The sequence below is a fragment of the Myxine glutinosa genome, chromosome 7 (genome assembly GCF_964187855.1).
Source record: "Myxine glutinosa chromosome 7, kmMyxGlut1.1, whole genome shotgun sequence".
Classification (NCBI taxonomy): domain Eukaryota; kingdom Metazoa; phylum Chordata; class Myxini; order Myxiniformes; family Myxinidae; genus Myxine; species Myxine glutinosa.
In genome coordinates, this window is record NC_136267.1 from 14,171,739 (window position 1) to 14,189,148 (window position 17,410).

At 46.9% G+C, this 17,410-nt stretch overlaps 3 protein-coding genes across 7 annotated transcripts in view; 1 reads left to right on the forward strand and 2 right to left on the reverse strand.

The window, feature by feature from the left end:
- LOC137414046 (ETS translocation variant 3) overlaps positions 1 to 9,473 on the forward strand; it is a 49,535-nt gene extending 40,062 nt beyond the window's left edge. The window contains exon 4 of the mRNA XM_068099507.2: positions 8,104 to 9,473. Within this exon, the coding sequence (XP_067955608.1) occupies positions 8,104 to 9,230 (1,127 nt within the window). The 3' untranslated portion in view covers positions 9,231 to 9,473. The remainder of the gene's footprint in view (positions 1 to 8,103) is intronic.
- Positions 1 to 17,410, reverse strand: part of LOC144892894 (uncharacterized) — a 64,532-nt gene that overhangs the window by 2,369 nt on the left and 44,753 nt on the right. The window lies entirely within an intron of this gene.
- Positions 11,031 to 17,410, reverse strand: part of LOC137430999 (rho guanine nucleotide exchange factor 11) — a 216,697-nt gene continuing 210,317 nt past the window's right edge. For 4 of the 5 annotated variants that reach the window (XR_013624014.1, XM_078781295.1, XM_078781293.1 and 1 more), the window contains 2 exons: positions 16,701 to 16,800; positions 11,031 to 13,585 (listed from right to left, as the gene is read on the reverse strand). Coding sequence is in view for 4 of the 5 variants with exons in the window: in XM_078781295.1 (XP_078637421.1) it covers positions 16,705 to 16,800 (96 nt within the window). In the remaining variant the exon portion in view is untranslated. The remainder of the gene's footprint in view (positions 13,586 to 16,700; positions 16,801 to 17,410) is intronic. The other variant, XM_078781292.1, reaches the window with a different exon arrangement.

A 17,410-nucleotide genomic window follows, 5' to 3' on the forward strand; every position in this document is an offset into this window, starting at 1 on the left:
AGATTACTGGAATTATAGATAGATTCAGCACTTTCAGAGATATGGAGGTGCAAAGTTTTTCGTTTTTTCCAAGATGGCGGCCGAACCACGTGACTGATGACATCATCATTAACATGTTTTATTCCCCATGGAGAGTTCTTTCCAATGAGCCATGTCTCAATTTTTTCTATTCAGCACTTCCGGAGATATGGAGGTGCAAAGTTTTTCGGTTTTTCCAAGATGGCGGCCGAACCACGTCACCGATGACGTCATCAATTGGGCACAGTCTATTCCAGGCCAAGACGAATATGTGTGCAAAGTTTGGCGATTCTCCGTGCAACGGTGTAGACGCAGTGCTGCAAACAGACAGACAGACAAACAGACAGCAAAGTCCCCAAAAAGTAGATTGGGAGAGGGAGGACTGGGATAATCACAGGTAAGGAAGACCAAAGGTGTGGTGGTGTACTGCCAATTTGAAGCTCTGAAGGGAAACAGACGAGAGACGATGAACAAAGGAGTGGAGGTGTGCAATGATTCTGGGTTTTGGGAGTTTCACAAGGTAGGAGTTGTTGATGGAATGTGTATGACCTGGAGGATTGGACGGATGAAAGAGTAGAGGGAGCAAGACCGAGAAGAGGCAGTCGTAAACATTATCGAGGCCACCAACCAACCAACACGGGCATCTCAATTTCATGAACCAAATTCACATGAGGAAGTGAGTGTACATGGAAGAGGACGAGCTTGTGCGAGATAAATAATCACCAAAGTACGTGTTACCACTCATTTACACCGGCGTCTCTACCAACTCTTCATCCCCACTCCTTTCCCAGATTTCATATCCCACCCACACACCATATTTCTTCTAGGTGATACAGGCAGGGTAGCACTGTTGTTCGTCTGCATAATCAGGAAGAGAGCAGTGCATGTGCTGTGCCTGCATACAAAGCCGACTGCATAACTCATTTCCGTTGTAATTCCCATTAATCGTCCCTGGAAATGTCGGTAAAACGGAACGCCTTGCACGGAAAACCCACCCCATGGCACTTCCTGTAACCACTTGGCCATGCCTGTTGCTCAATTTCACCCCTATTGCAGATTCCACAGCACATTATGACTTCATCCTAGCCCGATGACCCCCTTTGTGTGTATTTTCTCCTGTCTAAGTGAAGGACAAATAACTAGCAGACATCTCGGGAACGCTCTTCCCTTTTACATGAAGAGTCTCGTACGAATCGACCCGAGTCGTGTTCTGCAGGACTCGAAACAAACCGATTTGTAAACGAGAACGACTTGAATCCCTTTCGTTTGTAAATCCTCCGAACTCCAAGTAAGGTGGTTTGTACGGAGGGGGGACTCTTAGCTCGTCACAATCGGATTACGAGGTCCATCGATATATTACATACAAAAATGGGCTAAATTTGAATGTCCCTTCTCCTCACACATTCACATTCTCTCTCTCTCGGTGACATCCTTGTTGTCGAGTTTAATCTTCCTTCCGATTTGACCGGCGTCTTGGGTACGGGGTGGGAGAGACGTGGCAGACTTGCTCGGTTACTGTGGGCCTTACGTTGCTAGTTCATGCAATTAACCTTTTCATTCGTACTAGTGTTGAGTTGGCTTAGCAGTTAGAGCGATTAGCGGTAAGCCAGGTGTTGGCTTAGCAGTTAGGGTGCAGGGTTGGGATCCTAGGATCCTGAGTTCGAATCCCGGTCGATCGCTGAATTAACGCCAGGGGGGTTGACTCAGCCTGTCATCCTTCTGAGGTCGGCAAATTGAGTACCAGCTTGCTGGGATGAATGATCCCGGTGTGTACCCCAATTTAGAATAGGTACACCGTATCCCTGCGCATCGTAAGAGGCGACTAAGGGTTGGCATCAGGAAGAGCATCCGGCCATAAAAACATTGCCTCAAACAGGGAACCATGATTGTCATGGGGCCCGCAAGGCTAACCCCCGCTCTAGTGGGGAAAATGGCCTTAAAATGCCTGTTGTATTTAACATTTCAACATTTAATTCAGGGGTAATGAACGTAGAGTAGCAACGAAGGCTGGAAAGGGCGGAAATGCGAATGGTTCGGTGGATGTGCGGAGTATCGTTGAGAGAGAGGAAGACAAATGATGAATTGCGAAAAATGATGGGATAGAGCCTGTGATTGATGCTGTGAGGAGGAACAGGTTGAGATGGTTTGGTCATGTGTTGAGGAAGGACGAAAGTGACTGGTTGAGAAGAATGATGGAAATTAATGTAGAAGGAAGTAGAGGACGGGGAAGACCGAGAAAGACTTGGCTAAAGATGGTGGAAGAAGAAATGCGGGCAAGGGGGTTAACAAGGGGAGATGCAGAAAATAGGGCAAAATGGAGATTGTCATGGGGACCGCAAGGCTAACCCCCGCTCTAGCAGGGAAAATGGTCTTAAAATGCCTGTTGTTGTTGTTGTTTTCAACAACGTCATTGTGCTCAGGATGTGCAGTTTGACTGGAAGCCTCATCGTGTGGGCTTTGATAATGTTCGTCGGAGTCAAAATGTTTCATTGACCACTGACAAATTCTTCTTTGCAACTGGGATGCCATTTCGGACCTTGCACATCATCGGGCACCATTTGCATCGTTCTGCGACATTCTCGTCCAGTTTCCTGCCTGGCAAGTTAAAATGAGGAGGAGAGTCGAGCAATATTGGTTTTGTTTGTGCACGGGAAACCAAAGGTTTGAATCCAAGAGTAATAAAAACTGAGGCCAATCTACATCATCACAAATTACACTGGAAAAACTGGCACATACCTCCGGCGGGCTGAACAGTTCGTTTTGTATCCAGCTGATAGGACAGACCTGGATCCGGACTTGAAGCAAAATCTAATCGGCTTGTTCTTGTCACCGACCCAACTCATCCACCAAGTTTCGTCATAATCTGTCCACAACCTTTTGAGATATCGTGCTATATATCGTTATCTCTCAATGGTGAAGAATCACTTAAACAATTCGAGTATCTGGATGAAAACAAATCGTCCTTGTGATACACTCAACCTGTCCACCAAGTTTCGTCTGAATCCGTCGGATATCTCAAACACACAAAAAACAATATGTTGTGCACCGCACGATACTTGTGAAATCCCTAAAATAAGTTGTTGACCTTTGGCCTGTGGGCAAGGTTACCTGTGGTTAGTTGACCTTTTAACGCCAAAAACAATAGGCTTCTTGCTTATGACCAACTCTACCATTTGGTGAAGTTTCGTGAAGATCGGTTGAAAATTGTGACCTGCAGGTGACAGACAGACAGAATAACACAGACGACCGACCAATAAACTCGCAAGTAACAAACGGGCAAAAACACAACCTCCATTTACCTCCGTTGATAACAATTGTGTCGAATGTTGTTCTGTGTACAAATCTGTGCTTGCAGTAAATGATGAAACTGTTCCCATTCACAATTACTGGTCTCTGGTAAATGTGACGTCATAAGGACGATTCTTGATAAACTTTTAACGTAGCTGTCCGATTTGGAATAATGTGGGTAACCTTGCCCAAATCTTCAGAAAGATCTACTGCTCCAAGGGTAAAATGGAATAATGTGGGTAACCTTGCCCAACTCTTCCGAAAGATCTAGTGCTCCAAGGGTAAAATGGAATAATGTGGGTAACCTTGCCCAACTCTTCCGAAAGATCTAGTGCTCCAAGGGTAGAATGGAATAATGTGGGTAACCTTGCCCAACTCTTCCGAAAGATCTAGTGCTCCAAGGGTAAAATGGAATAATGTGGGTAACCTTGCCCAACTCTTCCGAAAGATCTAGTGCTCCAAGGGTAAAATGGAATAATGTGGGTAACCTTGCCTAACTCTTCTGAAAGATCTACTGCTCCAAGGGTAAAATGGAATAATGTGGGTAACCTTGCCCAACTCTTCCGAAAGATCTAGTGCTCCAAGGGTAAAATGGAATAATGTGGGTAACCTTGCCCAACTCTTCCGAAAGATCTACTGCTCCAAGGGTAAAATGGAATAATGTGGGTAACCTTGCCCATATCTTCCGAAAGATCTAGTGCTCCAAGAGTAAAATGGAATAATGTGGGTAACCTTGCCCAACTCTACCGAAAGATCGAGTGCTCTAAAGGTAAAATGGAATAATGTGGGTAACCTTGCCCAACTCTTCCGAAAGATCTAGTGCTCCAAGGGTAAAATGGAATAATGTGGGTAACCTTGCCCAAATCTTCCGAAAGATCTCGTGCTCCAAGGGTAAAATGGAATAATGTGGGTAACCTTGACCAAATCTTCCGAAAGATCTAGTGCTTCAAGGGTAAAATGGAATAATGTGGGTAACCTTGCCCAACTCTTCTGAAAGATCTAGTGCTCCAAGGGTAAAATGGAATAATGTGGGTAACCTTGCCCAACTCTTCTGAAAGATCTACTGCTCTGAGGGTAAAATGGAATAATGTGGGTAACCTTGCCCAACTCTTCCAAAAGATCTAGTGCTCCAAGGGTAAAATGGAATAATGTGGGTAACCTTGCCCAACTCTTCCGAAAGATCTAGTGCTCCAAGGGTAAAATGAAATAATGTGGGTAACCTTGCCCAAATCTTCCGAAAGATCTAGTGCTCCAAGGGTAAGATGGAATAATGTGGGTAACCTTGCCCAAATCTTCCGAAAGATCTAGTGCTTCAAGGGTAAAATGGAATAATGTGGGTAACCTTGCCCAACTCTTCTGAAAGATCTAGTGCTCCAAGGGTAAAATGGAATAATGTGGGTAACCTTGCCCAAATCTTCCGAAAGATCTAGTGCTTCAAGGGTAAAATGGAATAATGTGGGTAACCTTGCCCAAATCTTCCGAAAGATCTAGTGCTTCAAGGGTAAAATGGAATAATGTGGGTAACCTTGCCCAACTCTTCTGAAAGATCTAGTGCTCCAAGGGTAAAATGGAATAATGTGGGTAACCTTGCCCAACTCTTCTGAAAGATCTACTGCTCTGAGGGTAAAATGGAATAATGTGGGTAACCTTGCCCAACTCTTCCAAAAGATCTAGTGCTCCAAGGGTAAAATGGAATAATGTGGGTAACCTTGCCCAACTCTTCCGAAAGATCTAGTGTTCCAAGGGTAAAATGAAATAATGTGGGTAACCTTGCCCAAATCTTCGAAAGATCTAGTGCTCCAAGGGTAAGATGGAATAATGTGGGTAACCTTGCCCAACTCTTCCGAAAGATCTAGTGCTCCAAGGGTAAAATGGAATAATGTGGGTAACCTTGCCCAACTCTTCCGAAAGATCTAGTGCTCCAAGGGTAAAATGGAATAATGTGGGTAACCTTGCCCAACTCTTCCGAAAGATCTAGTGCTCCAAGGGTAAAATGGAATAATGTGGGTATAAACCTTGCCCAACTCTTCCGAAAGATCAAGTGCTCCAAGGGTAAAATGGAATAATGTGGGTAACCTTGCCCATATCTTCCGAAAGATCTAGTGCTCCAAGAGTAAAATGGAATAATGTGCGTAACCTTGCCCAACTCTACCGAAAGATCGAGTGCTCCAAGGGTAAAATGGAATAATGTGGGTAACCTTGACCAAATCTTCCGAAAGATCTAGTGCTTCAAGGGTAAAATGGAATAATGTGGGTAACCTTGCCCAACTCTTCCGAAAGATCTAGTGCTCCAAGGGTAAAATGGAATAATGTGGGTAACCTTGCCCAACTCTTCCGAAAGATCTAATGCTCCAAGGGTAAAATGGAATAATGTGGGTAACCTTGACCAACTCTTCCGAAAGATCTAGTGCTCCAAGGGTAAAATGGAATAATGTGGGTAACCTTGCCCAACTCTTTCGAAAGATCTAGTGCTCCAAGGGTAAAATATCGAACAGCGGTTGATACCAATTTAACTTCCTGTACCCTCGACTTGGACGGATGTCCCAAAACGTTACCGATACGCGAGCGTACCACGCAAAAGGACTGAAAGCTTACAGAATTGAGGTGGTGACCTCTCTCTCGCTCACTGTATTCGGTTTTTCACAATTGTGGGCCGAAGGAGAACATCGCAGGCCTGGAATAGGACAAACGATAAAACTCAATTCTCGCTCATAGGATAGAGAACAAATTCCTCCTTTGCGTGCAGACAATTATAATTGGACCATACTTAGGCAGTTAAGACCGAAAAATAGGGCGTATCGTTCATTTTTTCAGGAAAGCACCAAATTTGGCACAGATGTAGTATGGACCTATACAATTGTTTTCCTGAGGGGTGCCCAAAAATTCAGAACCCCTGGTGGCCGCCATATTGAATTTCAACATGACCGCCCTCTGTGACCTATTTCCCTCAATAACTTCTATACTATGAGCGATAACACCACAGTTCCAGTGTCTTACCCCATGTTTTCATGGTCTCTGAATCCAATGGGATCAATTGCATAAAGATTAGCATCCATCATCTTTAATTTCAAGATGGCCGCCATGGTGTTTCCATTTTCCTTGAATCTTTCATAGTATTTTAGGTAAAATTTCAATTCCAAGTGATACACATTGTTTTATTGGTGTCTGATAACAATGAAATGGTATTAATTAATCAAAGTTACACACAGTTGCAGTTTTAACTGAAAATATTGTGGGCACTTGAAAGGTGGAGGCTCTCGCACATACGCGTAGTACTACAAGCACTGTCCATCGCAGTCACACGGTGATGTGCAGGGCAGATTTGCCCTGGAACATTTACAGCTGCCTTTACAGGCCGACTTACAATGGCAGCTTGTAAGCTCTGAACATGCCTCCTGTATCAGTGGTATTGTGGTCCAAATTGGTGTCCAAGAAGTCCCTGTTTTCATCCAGCCCCAATCAGCTGGTGATGGAAGTTCTGGGTAGGGCACAAGTGCCTGACTCCATACGTGTCCAGCCTGAAAACATGCACGTTTTAGGTGTTGTTTGAAGGCGTCTGCTGTTGGGGGAATGTGATCAATTGTTCTTGCCTTCTTCGTGAACAAGTGGCGGCGCATGTCATTCACTGTCTTTATCTCGGTAGTCCGGTCATGGAGGATGGCAACATATCTTTATATGCTCTGTAGTTCCATAGTAATAGCGTCCACAGATGGCCTATAAGCGAGAGCATGAAAGGTCTGCGTGATGCTGGGGTATGCCTCCCAAGCCTTCCAGGCTGTCTTTTTCCCAATTTGGGTAAAAAAATGACAGTGTCGCAGCCAGTGACGGCATGAAATAATGGCAAAGACTCGGACTTCCTGCGGCCAAGGCCGGTGGCAATTTTATGGATGGCAAGGTAGCGGTAGCTTTTACCAGTGCCAATGGCAATCCAGAGTTCCTCCACACAGTGTGACTGGTAGGTAAAGTAGTATGCTATTGCCAAGACCACAATACAATACAAGACCAAGACCACTCATAGTATAGAAGTTATTGAGGGAAATAGGTCACAGAGGGCGGTCATGTTGAAATTCAATATGGCGGCCACCAGGGGTTCTGAATTTTTGGGCGCCCCTCAGACAAACAATTGTGTAGGTCCATACAATTGTGTAGCACATCTGTGCCAAATTTGGTGCTTTCCTGAAAAAATGAACGATGCTTCCTCTTAACTGCTCTGCTACCAACCATGGAGTGTGGAAGGAGCCACCCAGGTCGACTGAAGAAGATCGCTAAGAGCAGGCAGGACACCTGGCCTAATTTGCACTCTCGCACATCTCTTGTATCCTCCAGCGATAGGGCAGGAAAACTTTTTTTTTTTTTTTTTTTGCCTTAAACATTCCAAAACAAATTTGGAAAATGGTACAAGAGTGACCTATCAGTTTTATTCACTCAAGCAAGACCAGGTAACGCAAGCGGTTCCTCCAAGGGCCAAGTACTAATGACGATTGAACTGACAAATAGCAATTCTCTTGCACTCTAAGTGGAGGTTCACCTCCAACACACCACATTTTCATTCAAAACGATTACTATAGTGTGGTGCTACAAAACACACTGCAACGTCTCAGGCAAGGTGGTTGTGTTTGAGTGTACCAGTTTATAAGGATAACAGACGAGATCCGAAATGAAACACAAACATGTGGCATGCTCCCGCTGCAAAGCTCGAGCAATACTGACTGCTGAACACGTCTTTACTGTAATGTTGTTTGTCGTGCATCACTCACCTTATCTTCTTCGCCTTTTCTGTCCTCTCACCTCAACCAGGCCCTGTTCCGCAGAGTGCACCACCTGTTCCCGGCTCCTCTTGCCACTTTCCGTTCACCGTCCCCGAACCACGAACCCATCGCCCTCCACCATTTGCTTCTTGTGGCCCATCACCATTTCCACAATTCAAGGACGAACCCATCTCTCCGGGGCTAGGACTCGACTCCAACCGCCCACCCAGGGAAACGGTCATCCAGGCTCCAACGCCTCGATTTTACCACGAAGGACTGGGCGTGCGGACTCTAACTCCATTTCCGTTGTCGCCACTGCTCAGTCCGCACGGAGTTTATTCACCCCTCTACTCACCACGTGGTGCACCAGGAACACCGTCTCCAGCTTGGAGTCCAGCGTTTGCCAATGCATCCACCAGGTTTTCCTTCAGCACCGATGACATGCGGCACTACCTGGAGGCGCAAAGCTGCCCAGTTTACAACTACCATCTTAGCCCCAGGGTATTTCCACCATATGCGGACCTGCCAACACGTCGCTTTGGCTCGTCTGTAAGTGCTGCTCCACCAGCGCCACCACTGCCACCACCCCCACTCCCACCCATGTCTGCCCATGAAGAGCTTTTGGGGACCGCACTTCAACTACAACCTCCACCACCCGGGCGTAAAAACCGTGGAAAGACGGAGGCTTCAAGCACTCGAGAGGCCGAAAAGGTCGAAGACAAGCAAAATGAGGAAATGTGCCTGGAAGAGGAACGCACCGACGAGATGCGCAACGTCATGTCGGATGAGGACAGGCAAAGTGAGAATGTAAAAGTGAACGGCAGGCAGTGCGAGCCATTTTCCCCAACAACAATTACCATCAATGGAAAAAACAGAGAAGATGAGGTGGAGGAGGAAAATATGTTCCGCATTGGGGAGGAGCGACATGTGGTGCGAGGGAATTTGGAACCTGCGGCCGGGCCCGGGGAGCCCAAGACCAGTGGGTCGGATAGAAGAGCCACGGTTATTTGCACGGGCAACGCGATGCCCCTGAAGCTGCGGTTCAAGCAGTGGCGCTGGGCGGCGTTCGAAGGTGCGGAAGAAGGCTTCGGTCTACCTCTGAGCTGGCAAGGAGGCCGGGATGGCGGAGTGGCCGTGGAGTTGCAGAGAGCTACCGCCGACTTGGCGCTCGAATGAAGACATGGGGGGAGCAGAGCAGGCCAAGTGTGTGCAATGCTGCCCGATTGTGGTCGCCGAGGCTTCAGCTTTGTGTTCTGGCCCAGCACCTCATTCCACCTCTGTCCTTAGCTGGAGTCAGTGTTGCTAATTGATCTGGTGTTATTGGTCCGGGCACCAGGCCATTTCACGATTTTCCCCTCCCTGTAATCCAACAGTTTTCTTCCAAAAGTGGTTTTTGTTCTATTAAAGCTCTGGCTTCTAGTTGTGAACAAGTGGGTGGAATGTTGGGAATTATTTGTGCTGCTATGCTGAGCCCAGAGCTTAGGGATAGCAATGTTTGGCACAATTCCAGCCGTTATGTTGGCCCTTGCTCGGAACATGGACGGCGAGCTGGTGCTGCCCACAAACGAAGGCATCTGAGCACACTTCTCTATTGCCTTGCCAGAAAAGGCGAATTTAAAAAAAAATGGAAGTCCAGTAGGACCGGTGTTTAACTTATCAAACGGAACTGGTGCCCAGTAACCGGAAGTGCCGCGTTAACTTGGCAATCAGTTAGCTGCTGCTCCAGTAATCCAATGGTTCCTCATGGAAATGCACAGGTAACTGATCTTGGCTGCACGAGGGGTTGCGTTTGTCAAGTGATGGAGAATGGCTGCAGGACCCGCGAAGGAGGACCCAGGGCAGTAACTTAACGACACAGACGGTTCACGTACGTCACCATCTTACTGGGCCACATTCGGGGAGGGTGTTTGAAAGGGGGGACATGTACGGTCACATGAGGCTAATGCATCGAGGTAAAGCCACCAGGGCTAGGTGTGCAGGTGCGATGTAACAAAGGAGGGGCAGGGAGGGTGTTGGAATGGCCAAGAGGTGGCCTAGTTCCATTAAGACCGATACGGGTGTAAGAAACGCGTTGACAATGGAATTCTTGCGGCTCGGTGCTGCACAATTAATCACGTGTTTCACATTGTACCACGTTTTTTGATCACATGACCATCTAGTTCCTTCACACTTTTTTTGTAAATCGTTCTTTGACAGCTCCATTCTATCTTCTGCCCATTTTGCTTTTGTGCCCCCCGCCCCCCCCCCCCCAATTTTTTTTTTTTTTTTACTGGTGACCCTTAATACTCAAGTTTAGTAGGACATTGTAATGACATACAGCATTAAATGTGTTCATGAAAAAGAAAAGGTTGGTTGTGGGTTTTTCTAGAAGGCTCCAAGTACAGGACCTTTGCTCGATGCACGAGCCTCGACACTGGGGACAATGGACATCATGCCTGGCACTCCTAGAGGAGAGTATAGGAAACTTGCAAAACGGTCGAGGAGAGGGGATCTGATCAAGCACACATGATGATACCCGATGGAGTGGGGAGAGGGCATGGAGGGCAGTCCATTAAGAGGCTCATTCATTATGCATTACCATCCATAATGCAGCACATTGATTGGGCTTTGAAATGCTCTCCAAAAACTCAAGTGCCTCCATCCTACCCTCCCCCTCTCACCATCTACCCCTCCTCTCGGCTCCAACCACCCTCTCCCCTCAGTCTTCTGAAAAACCCTTTTCCTTTTATCTTTCTAAACCCGACATCGCAGGTAACAGCTTTACCAATCTCGGCATGTCCGACTATATCCGAACGTAACTGTACTGGTGGACAACCACTCGGTCTTGACCCAGGACGAGACCTGGTAACGTATTCATAGGCGATCCGTGGGGCACATACAAAGGTGGTTTTGTCTCAAATCTCACCTCAAGCATTAACGAAGGGGGCATGAGGTCGCGAGTGAGGAAGACAAAAGGAACGGTCCACCGAGGCGACGTTAAAACCAGTATACACGTTTTATTGAGAAGACAGATGAGACAAGAGCCGTTTTATAATGTACAAATCACGATTTCCCTTGTTACATGGAATTTTATCTTAATAATTACAACTCGTACATAACAGAGACACCCGGCTTTTTGTTTTTACACGTTCGCATCCACCACCTAATTTCAAGGCATTAGTGTTCGATAAAGTGAGGGGTGGATTGGGCCTGGCGTTCCAACACCCCCATCACAAATATACAGCATAGCCGTATGGGAAACGCATACGGCACGTTGGGAAATGCCAAGACAACAGCTGAGAGAGCCGAGAGAGCAAGGCGGTGTGATGCTTTGGGCCGTGGATATCAGCTTAGCCCTTGATAAAGTCATTTTTACCATCGAGAACATCGTCGTCGTTACTGGAAGCGTCGTTACTGGCAGGGTTGCCGATGCAGTTTCTGGAAATGGTGCACAAATGCATTCCTGATGTGAAACGCTACGATTTGGAACCCTCGGTGTTTTGCTCACGAGCCGAAGGGCCACTGAGAGCCGGTACAAATGGGGAATGTGATTTGGACTCGATTCTTAAAACTTTTAAATTTTTCTATTTTTAAAGCGGCGAATGAAGAATATACAGCAAAGTGATCTCCTGATTGGGTGATCCGAACGCGATGTAGGAGCAAACCTGGACGTTCGCCTCCGGCAACTCGCAGAACCATGGCCGCGAATGTCTGACGTGCACGTTGAAGTTGCTTCCAGTTCATGCCAATTCTGAAAACCAATTTGCAGTCCTGACGGTATTTGTGGAATGCTCTGCCAACTTGCTGAAGCTGCCAGCCAGAAACCCAACACTACCAGGAAGCGGAACGCAGAAAAAATGTCCGAGGCGTCGGGAGGGGTGGTCGAAGCAGGAGATCTCCACATGTTCTGTAGCCAAGAAAGTCGCTTCCCCTTATGCTGTTTATAGTATCAGAAAATAAGGAGGAGGGGAGGGGGGGAAGTCTGGGTAGCTAAGACTGGCACTTCTGGCATGCTAAGCACAGCTGGAACAGCGACAGACCAGCATTGCTGGGGTGGTTGGGAGAGTGGGAATGCGAGTGGGAGGGCTTTCAAGTTCTTAAATTATCAGCGGCTCATAAGACAAATATACGGAGGTGGAGATTGTTCATAGCATTGGGGAGGAGATGAGGGATGAAGAGGTAGCAGGGAATGGCAGCAATTTGTATCAAAGTGCAGGGGGTGGGGAAGATATGGTAGGGGGAACATTAGATAAGGGGGTGCTTTAGGCTTTTGACATCAGCTCTTCTTACCACCCTTGCACTCATTCTTCCCCCACCCCAGGCCCTCTGACTCTCCCCGTATCCCCTTGGGTGCAAGCTGAGTGCAGGCTGAGTGCATACATTTAGCCTCCTTGGCGTGGAGCCCGACCCTCACAGGCAGAGACGGACACTATTGCAAAAGAACCGAGATTAACAGTTAGAAGGGAAAACAAAAGGTGAGGGGGTATGGGTACGAGGTAGTGCAAGAGCGAAGGACCGGGATGTGACAATAAAAAAAAAAGGTGTCGCGGACATGAAGACGTTAACCGTCCTGCGAGTGAATCTGCCACAACCCCATCCGGAGTTTGGGTTCTTCATTTATGTGCAAAAATAATGCTGCATGATCTTGATAAAGTGAGCTCCTGGAAATCGTGATCAATCTCAAAACAAGACAAATTTGGAAAACTTGATGGCAACTACGAACAGGTGACAATGCAAGACAATAGGTGGTTTGCAATATGGTGTGTAGGGGGTGACTGGGTGCAAAGTGGTGTGAGGGAGACATTGGAGGCGCAGAGTTGTGAGGAATGTGATATGTGTGGGGGATGATTTATACCAAAAAAAAGGAAAACAAAACAACCCTGAGTCGATGGCTGACTTAGGGTGGGGGGAGGAGAGAAGGGGGGGGGGGGGGGGGGGAGGAGAGAAGGGGGGGGGGGGTAGGAGGGCGCGTGGGTCAAACAGCAAACTAACCAGAGCGGGCACCTGTTCCACCGTGCGGAGGGTTCGACACCAGGCAAACGCCACATTCTGGCTGCGGCCTGTTGCCTTGCACTGCTCATTGTGACTTCCAACGTTTACAGCAAACCGGTGGGGTCGCCGCACAGTCTCCCATAACCAAAAGAGTAGGCAATGCCTCGCATATGTACTCAAAGGAAGGATAAAATTCCAGGAAAATCCAAGGTGGGCCAGACAACCGTAACACAGGGTGCGATTCAATACAGTAGCAGCAGCGGAATAAGGCGCTCCCTAAGGCAGTGATAAGAGGCATATAAAAAAAGCTACGGAAAACATACACGTCCCATTGATTGCGTCGATACTTGTGCTTTGTGATGGTAAGGCTCGACGGTTCCATGCACACGCAATCTGCGATGCGACGCCCTGGCAGCATGGCTTCCTGATCTGTTGCTGCAGCCAAGAGCTGTTCACCTAGATTTTAGCTACTGGCTCTCGGAGGGTGGGTACTGGAAGTCTCTCCACACATGATGGATAATGACGTACAGGTGATGAACTTGTGGTAAAAACGGGGCTGGCTGGGCAAGGGAACACAAGGAACACGGCAGTTAGAGAGTTGGAGATTAATCGGCTCACCGTGATTATGACAGGTGGAAACAGCGTACGTGACGTATGGCACTTACAATGCATTCAGAAAGTATTCAGACCCCTTCACGTTTTTCACATTATGTTATGTTGCAGCCTTATGCTGAAATCGTTTAAATTCATTTTTTCCCTCATCAATCCACACTCAATACCCCATAATGACAAAGAGAAAACAGGATTTTAGAAAGTTTTGCAAATTTATTAAAATTAAAAAAACTGAAATATCACATTGACATAAGTATTCATACCCTTTGTTATGGCACTTGAAATTTAGCTCAGGTGCCTCCCATTTCTCTTGATCATCTTTGAGATGTTTCTACACCTTGATTGGAGTCCACCTGTGGTAAATTCAATTGATTGGACATGATTTGGAAAGGCACACACCTGTCTATATAAGGTCTCACAGCTGACAATGCATATCAGAGCAAAACCCAAGCCATGAGGTCGAAGGAACTCCCTGCAGAGCTCACAGACAGGATTGGGTCGAGGCACAGATCTGGGGAACACATGAAGGCCCACTTGGAGTTTGCAAAAAGCACCTAAAGGACTCTCAGACTGTGAGAAACAAGATTCTGTGGGCTTTCATGTGTCTTTCACTGAGGAGAGGCTTCCGTCTGGCCACTCTGCCATAAAGCCCAGATCGGTGGAGTGTTGCAGTGATGGTTGTCCTTCTGGACGTTTCTCCCATCTCCACACAGGATCTCTGGAGCTCAGCCAGAGTGACCATCGGGTTCTTGGTCACCTCTCTTACCAAGGCCCTTCTCCCCCGATTGCTCAGTTTGGCTGGGCGGCCAGCTCTAGGAAGAGTCCTGGTTGTTCCAAACTTCTTCCATTTAAGAATTATGGAGGCCACTGTGCTCTTGGGAACCTTCAATGCAGCAGAGATTTTTTTGTAGGCTTCCCCAGATCTGTGCCTCGACACAATCCTGTCTCTGAGCTCTGCAGGGAGTTCCTTCGACCTCCTAGCCCTGGCTTGGTTTTTGCTCTGATATCCATGGTCAGCTGTGAGACCTTATATAGACAGGTGTGTGCCTTTCCAAATCATGTCCAATCAATTGAATTTACCACAGGTGGACTCCAATCAAGGTGTAGAAAGATCTCAAAGATGATCAAGAGAAATGGGAGGTACCTGAGGTAAATTTCAAGTGTCGTAGCAAAGGGTATGAATACTTATGTCAATGTGATATTTCAGTTTTTTGTTTTATTAAATTTGCAAAACTTTCTAAAATCCTGTTTTCTCTCTGTCATTATGGGGTATTGAGTGTAGATTGATGAGGGAAAAAATGAATTTAAACGATTTCAGCATAAGGCTGCAACATAACAAAATGTGAAAAAAGTGAAGGGGTCTGAATACTTTCTGAATGCACTGTACACAAACTCACACATGCAAGGCCCTTTTGATGGTCACAACTACAGTACTGTATGTTTATTTATTTGTGAAGGCACTTTGATGCTGCTCCTCAAAGCTAAAACATCACGACGCCAGCTTGTGATGAGGAAAAGTTAAGCAAAACGTAACCACTGAACTGGAGGATAAAACAAGCATGGCAGGTATACCATGAATGCCAACGTGGGGATCGAATGACACAGAAAATGGACGGACGAGCTTGTGAAGAAGAACGAAAACAAGGCCGAGGACCGATCTATGGTCGAGGTTCCCACACGTCGCATGAACAAGGTCAATACCATCACTCTTTATAACGAATACCATCATTTTGGCATCGAGGACCTACAATGGATGGAGGTCCTCAATGCCAAACAGGAAATCAGAGCCGTCTCCCTTGACATATCACGTGCCTTCGATACGGTCTGGCACCCAGCTCTGCTCACCAAACTCTCCTCTTATGGTATCCATGGAAATCTCCACGCATGGCTGGCGGACTTCCTCTCTGGTCGTAGTCAACGTGTGGCCCTGAATGGATTTCTCTCATCTCACCTTCTTGTTCAGGCTGGAGTTCTCCAAGGCAGTGTTCTCGGCCCTGTGCTTTTTCTGGTCTTCATCAATGATCTCTCCGACTCTCTGGAAAATCCTCTATCTCTTTGCTGATGACTCCACTCTCTGCCGCTCCTTACCTCAGCCCTCAGATCGGCAGTCTGCAGCCTCCTCACTCTCTGTAGACCTGGACAAAATCACAGACTGGTCAAACAAGTGGAACATGTCTTTCAATCCTGACAAATCTCACACTCTTACTATGTCTCTCCGAAAAGACCGACTGGACAACCCTCCCATCCACTTTCTCAACAATCCTCTCCAAGAAATTCTGTCACTCAAGTTTTTGGGTCTCACTATCTGCCATGATCTTTCCTGGGAAAACCACATTTCCAAGCTGGCCTCCAAAGCCAGTTGCCGACTGGGCATCCTCCGTCGTGTGAAGTCCTTCCTTGGCACACCTGGACTCCTCACCACATACAAGGCTTTCATCCGCAGCTTGATGGAATACTGCTCTCCCCTCTGGGCTGGTGCTCCTGAACCACACCTAGTTTGTTGTCACGCTGTTGAAACCAAAGCTTCAGGATCATTGGAATCTCCCGCGATGAAGCTGATTCTGAGGGCCTTTCACTCGCTCACCGCAGGCAGGTTGGTGGACTTTCTGTCTTCTACCGACTCCTCTCTGGCATTGCTCCCCCAGCTCTCTCTGGGCTGTCCCCCAAATATTCCTACAGGTCGCACAAGATCTGCCAGCAACCCTCTTATGGTTAAACTGCCAAAACCAAGACTCTCTGCTCACCTTCACTCCTTCATTCCTCTTTTCTCCCGCCTCTGGAACAAACTCCCTCACTCTCTTCAATCCCTCTAGGTCTTTAAAACAGCTGTTCACCACCATCTCTTCCCCCATCCAAATCCTTGATCTTTTCTACCCCTGTTAATTCACCCCAGATCCACTTTTTTGAAATACCAACTTATTTCCTGGAAGTCCTAGCAGTGTCCATTTGTTTTATACTGCTCCAACCGCCCCCTTCCCATGAAGGCCACCAACACGGAACGTTAACCAAATTTAACGCAGCAAGAAGAGGGGATAGAGAAGGAAACGAGTCCTGGCCATTTACCTTTTTACGTGTCGGTAACTTGGTCGGATCCTGGTGAGGGTGAATGAGAGGGCGGTTGTTCAACCTTGGACCACCTTGTCTTCTCTCTTGTCTCAATCATCTGTGCGGGATTTTCAAATGAAAGAGGGGAGATTGGGAGGAATGAGAAAAATATATGTGAAAACAAACGCAGCAACGGCATTAAGGAAACTTGCATCATCATTATATGTGTGTTGTTGTTGTGATCAAGTACCTTACACCTGGCCCTTTTGAAAGGAGGTGGAACGAGGAGATATTTATCATACAGAATGTGGTCATCAGCGAACAAGTCTTGCATTTTATAAATCAAACAGAAATGGCTTCGTGTCATAACCGGGTGCGCTCACTGCCGCGAGGGTGCATACAAACCGTTGCGATGGTTCCAGATATCACGATGGTTCCAGACTCGCTCTGGGTTATCAATGGTTTAAGTCCACAGTTGTTGTGGTTGTTGATGTTAACCACAAAGAACCCTTCATGGAAGGTTCTTGTTTAGAGGGTCACAAATGTACTTTTTCCAAACTTCTAAAGGGTTTTCTGTACAGGTGTTTAAATAAATGTTGTTTATAATAAATTGTGTAACATCCCCTTTTAAGGGTGAAGCGTTTGATGAGGTACATTTGGGGTGGGTGCAGAGGGAGAATGGGTTGGTTTGAGGAGGTTATGGGGGTTCAGAGGAGAAAGGGGGTAAG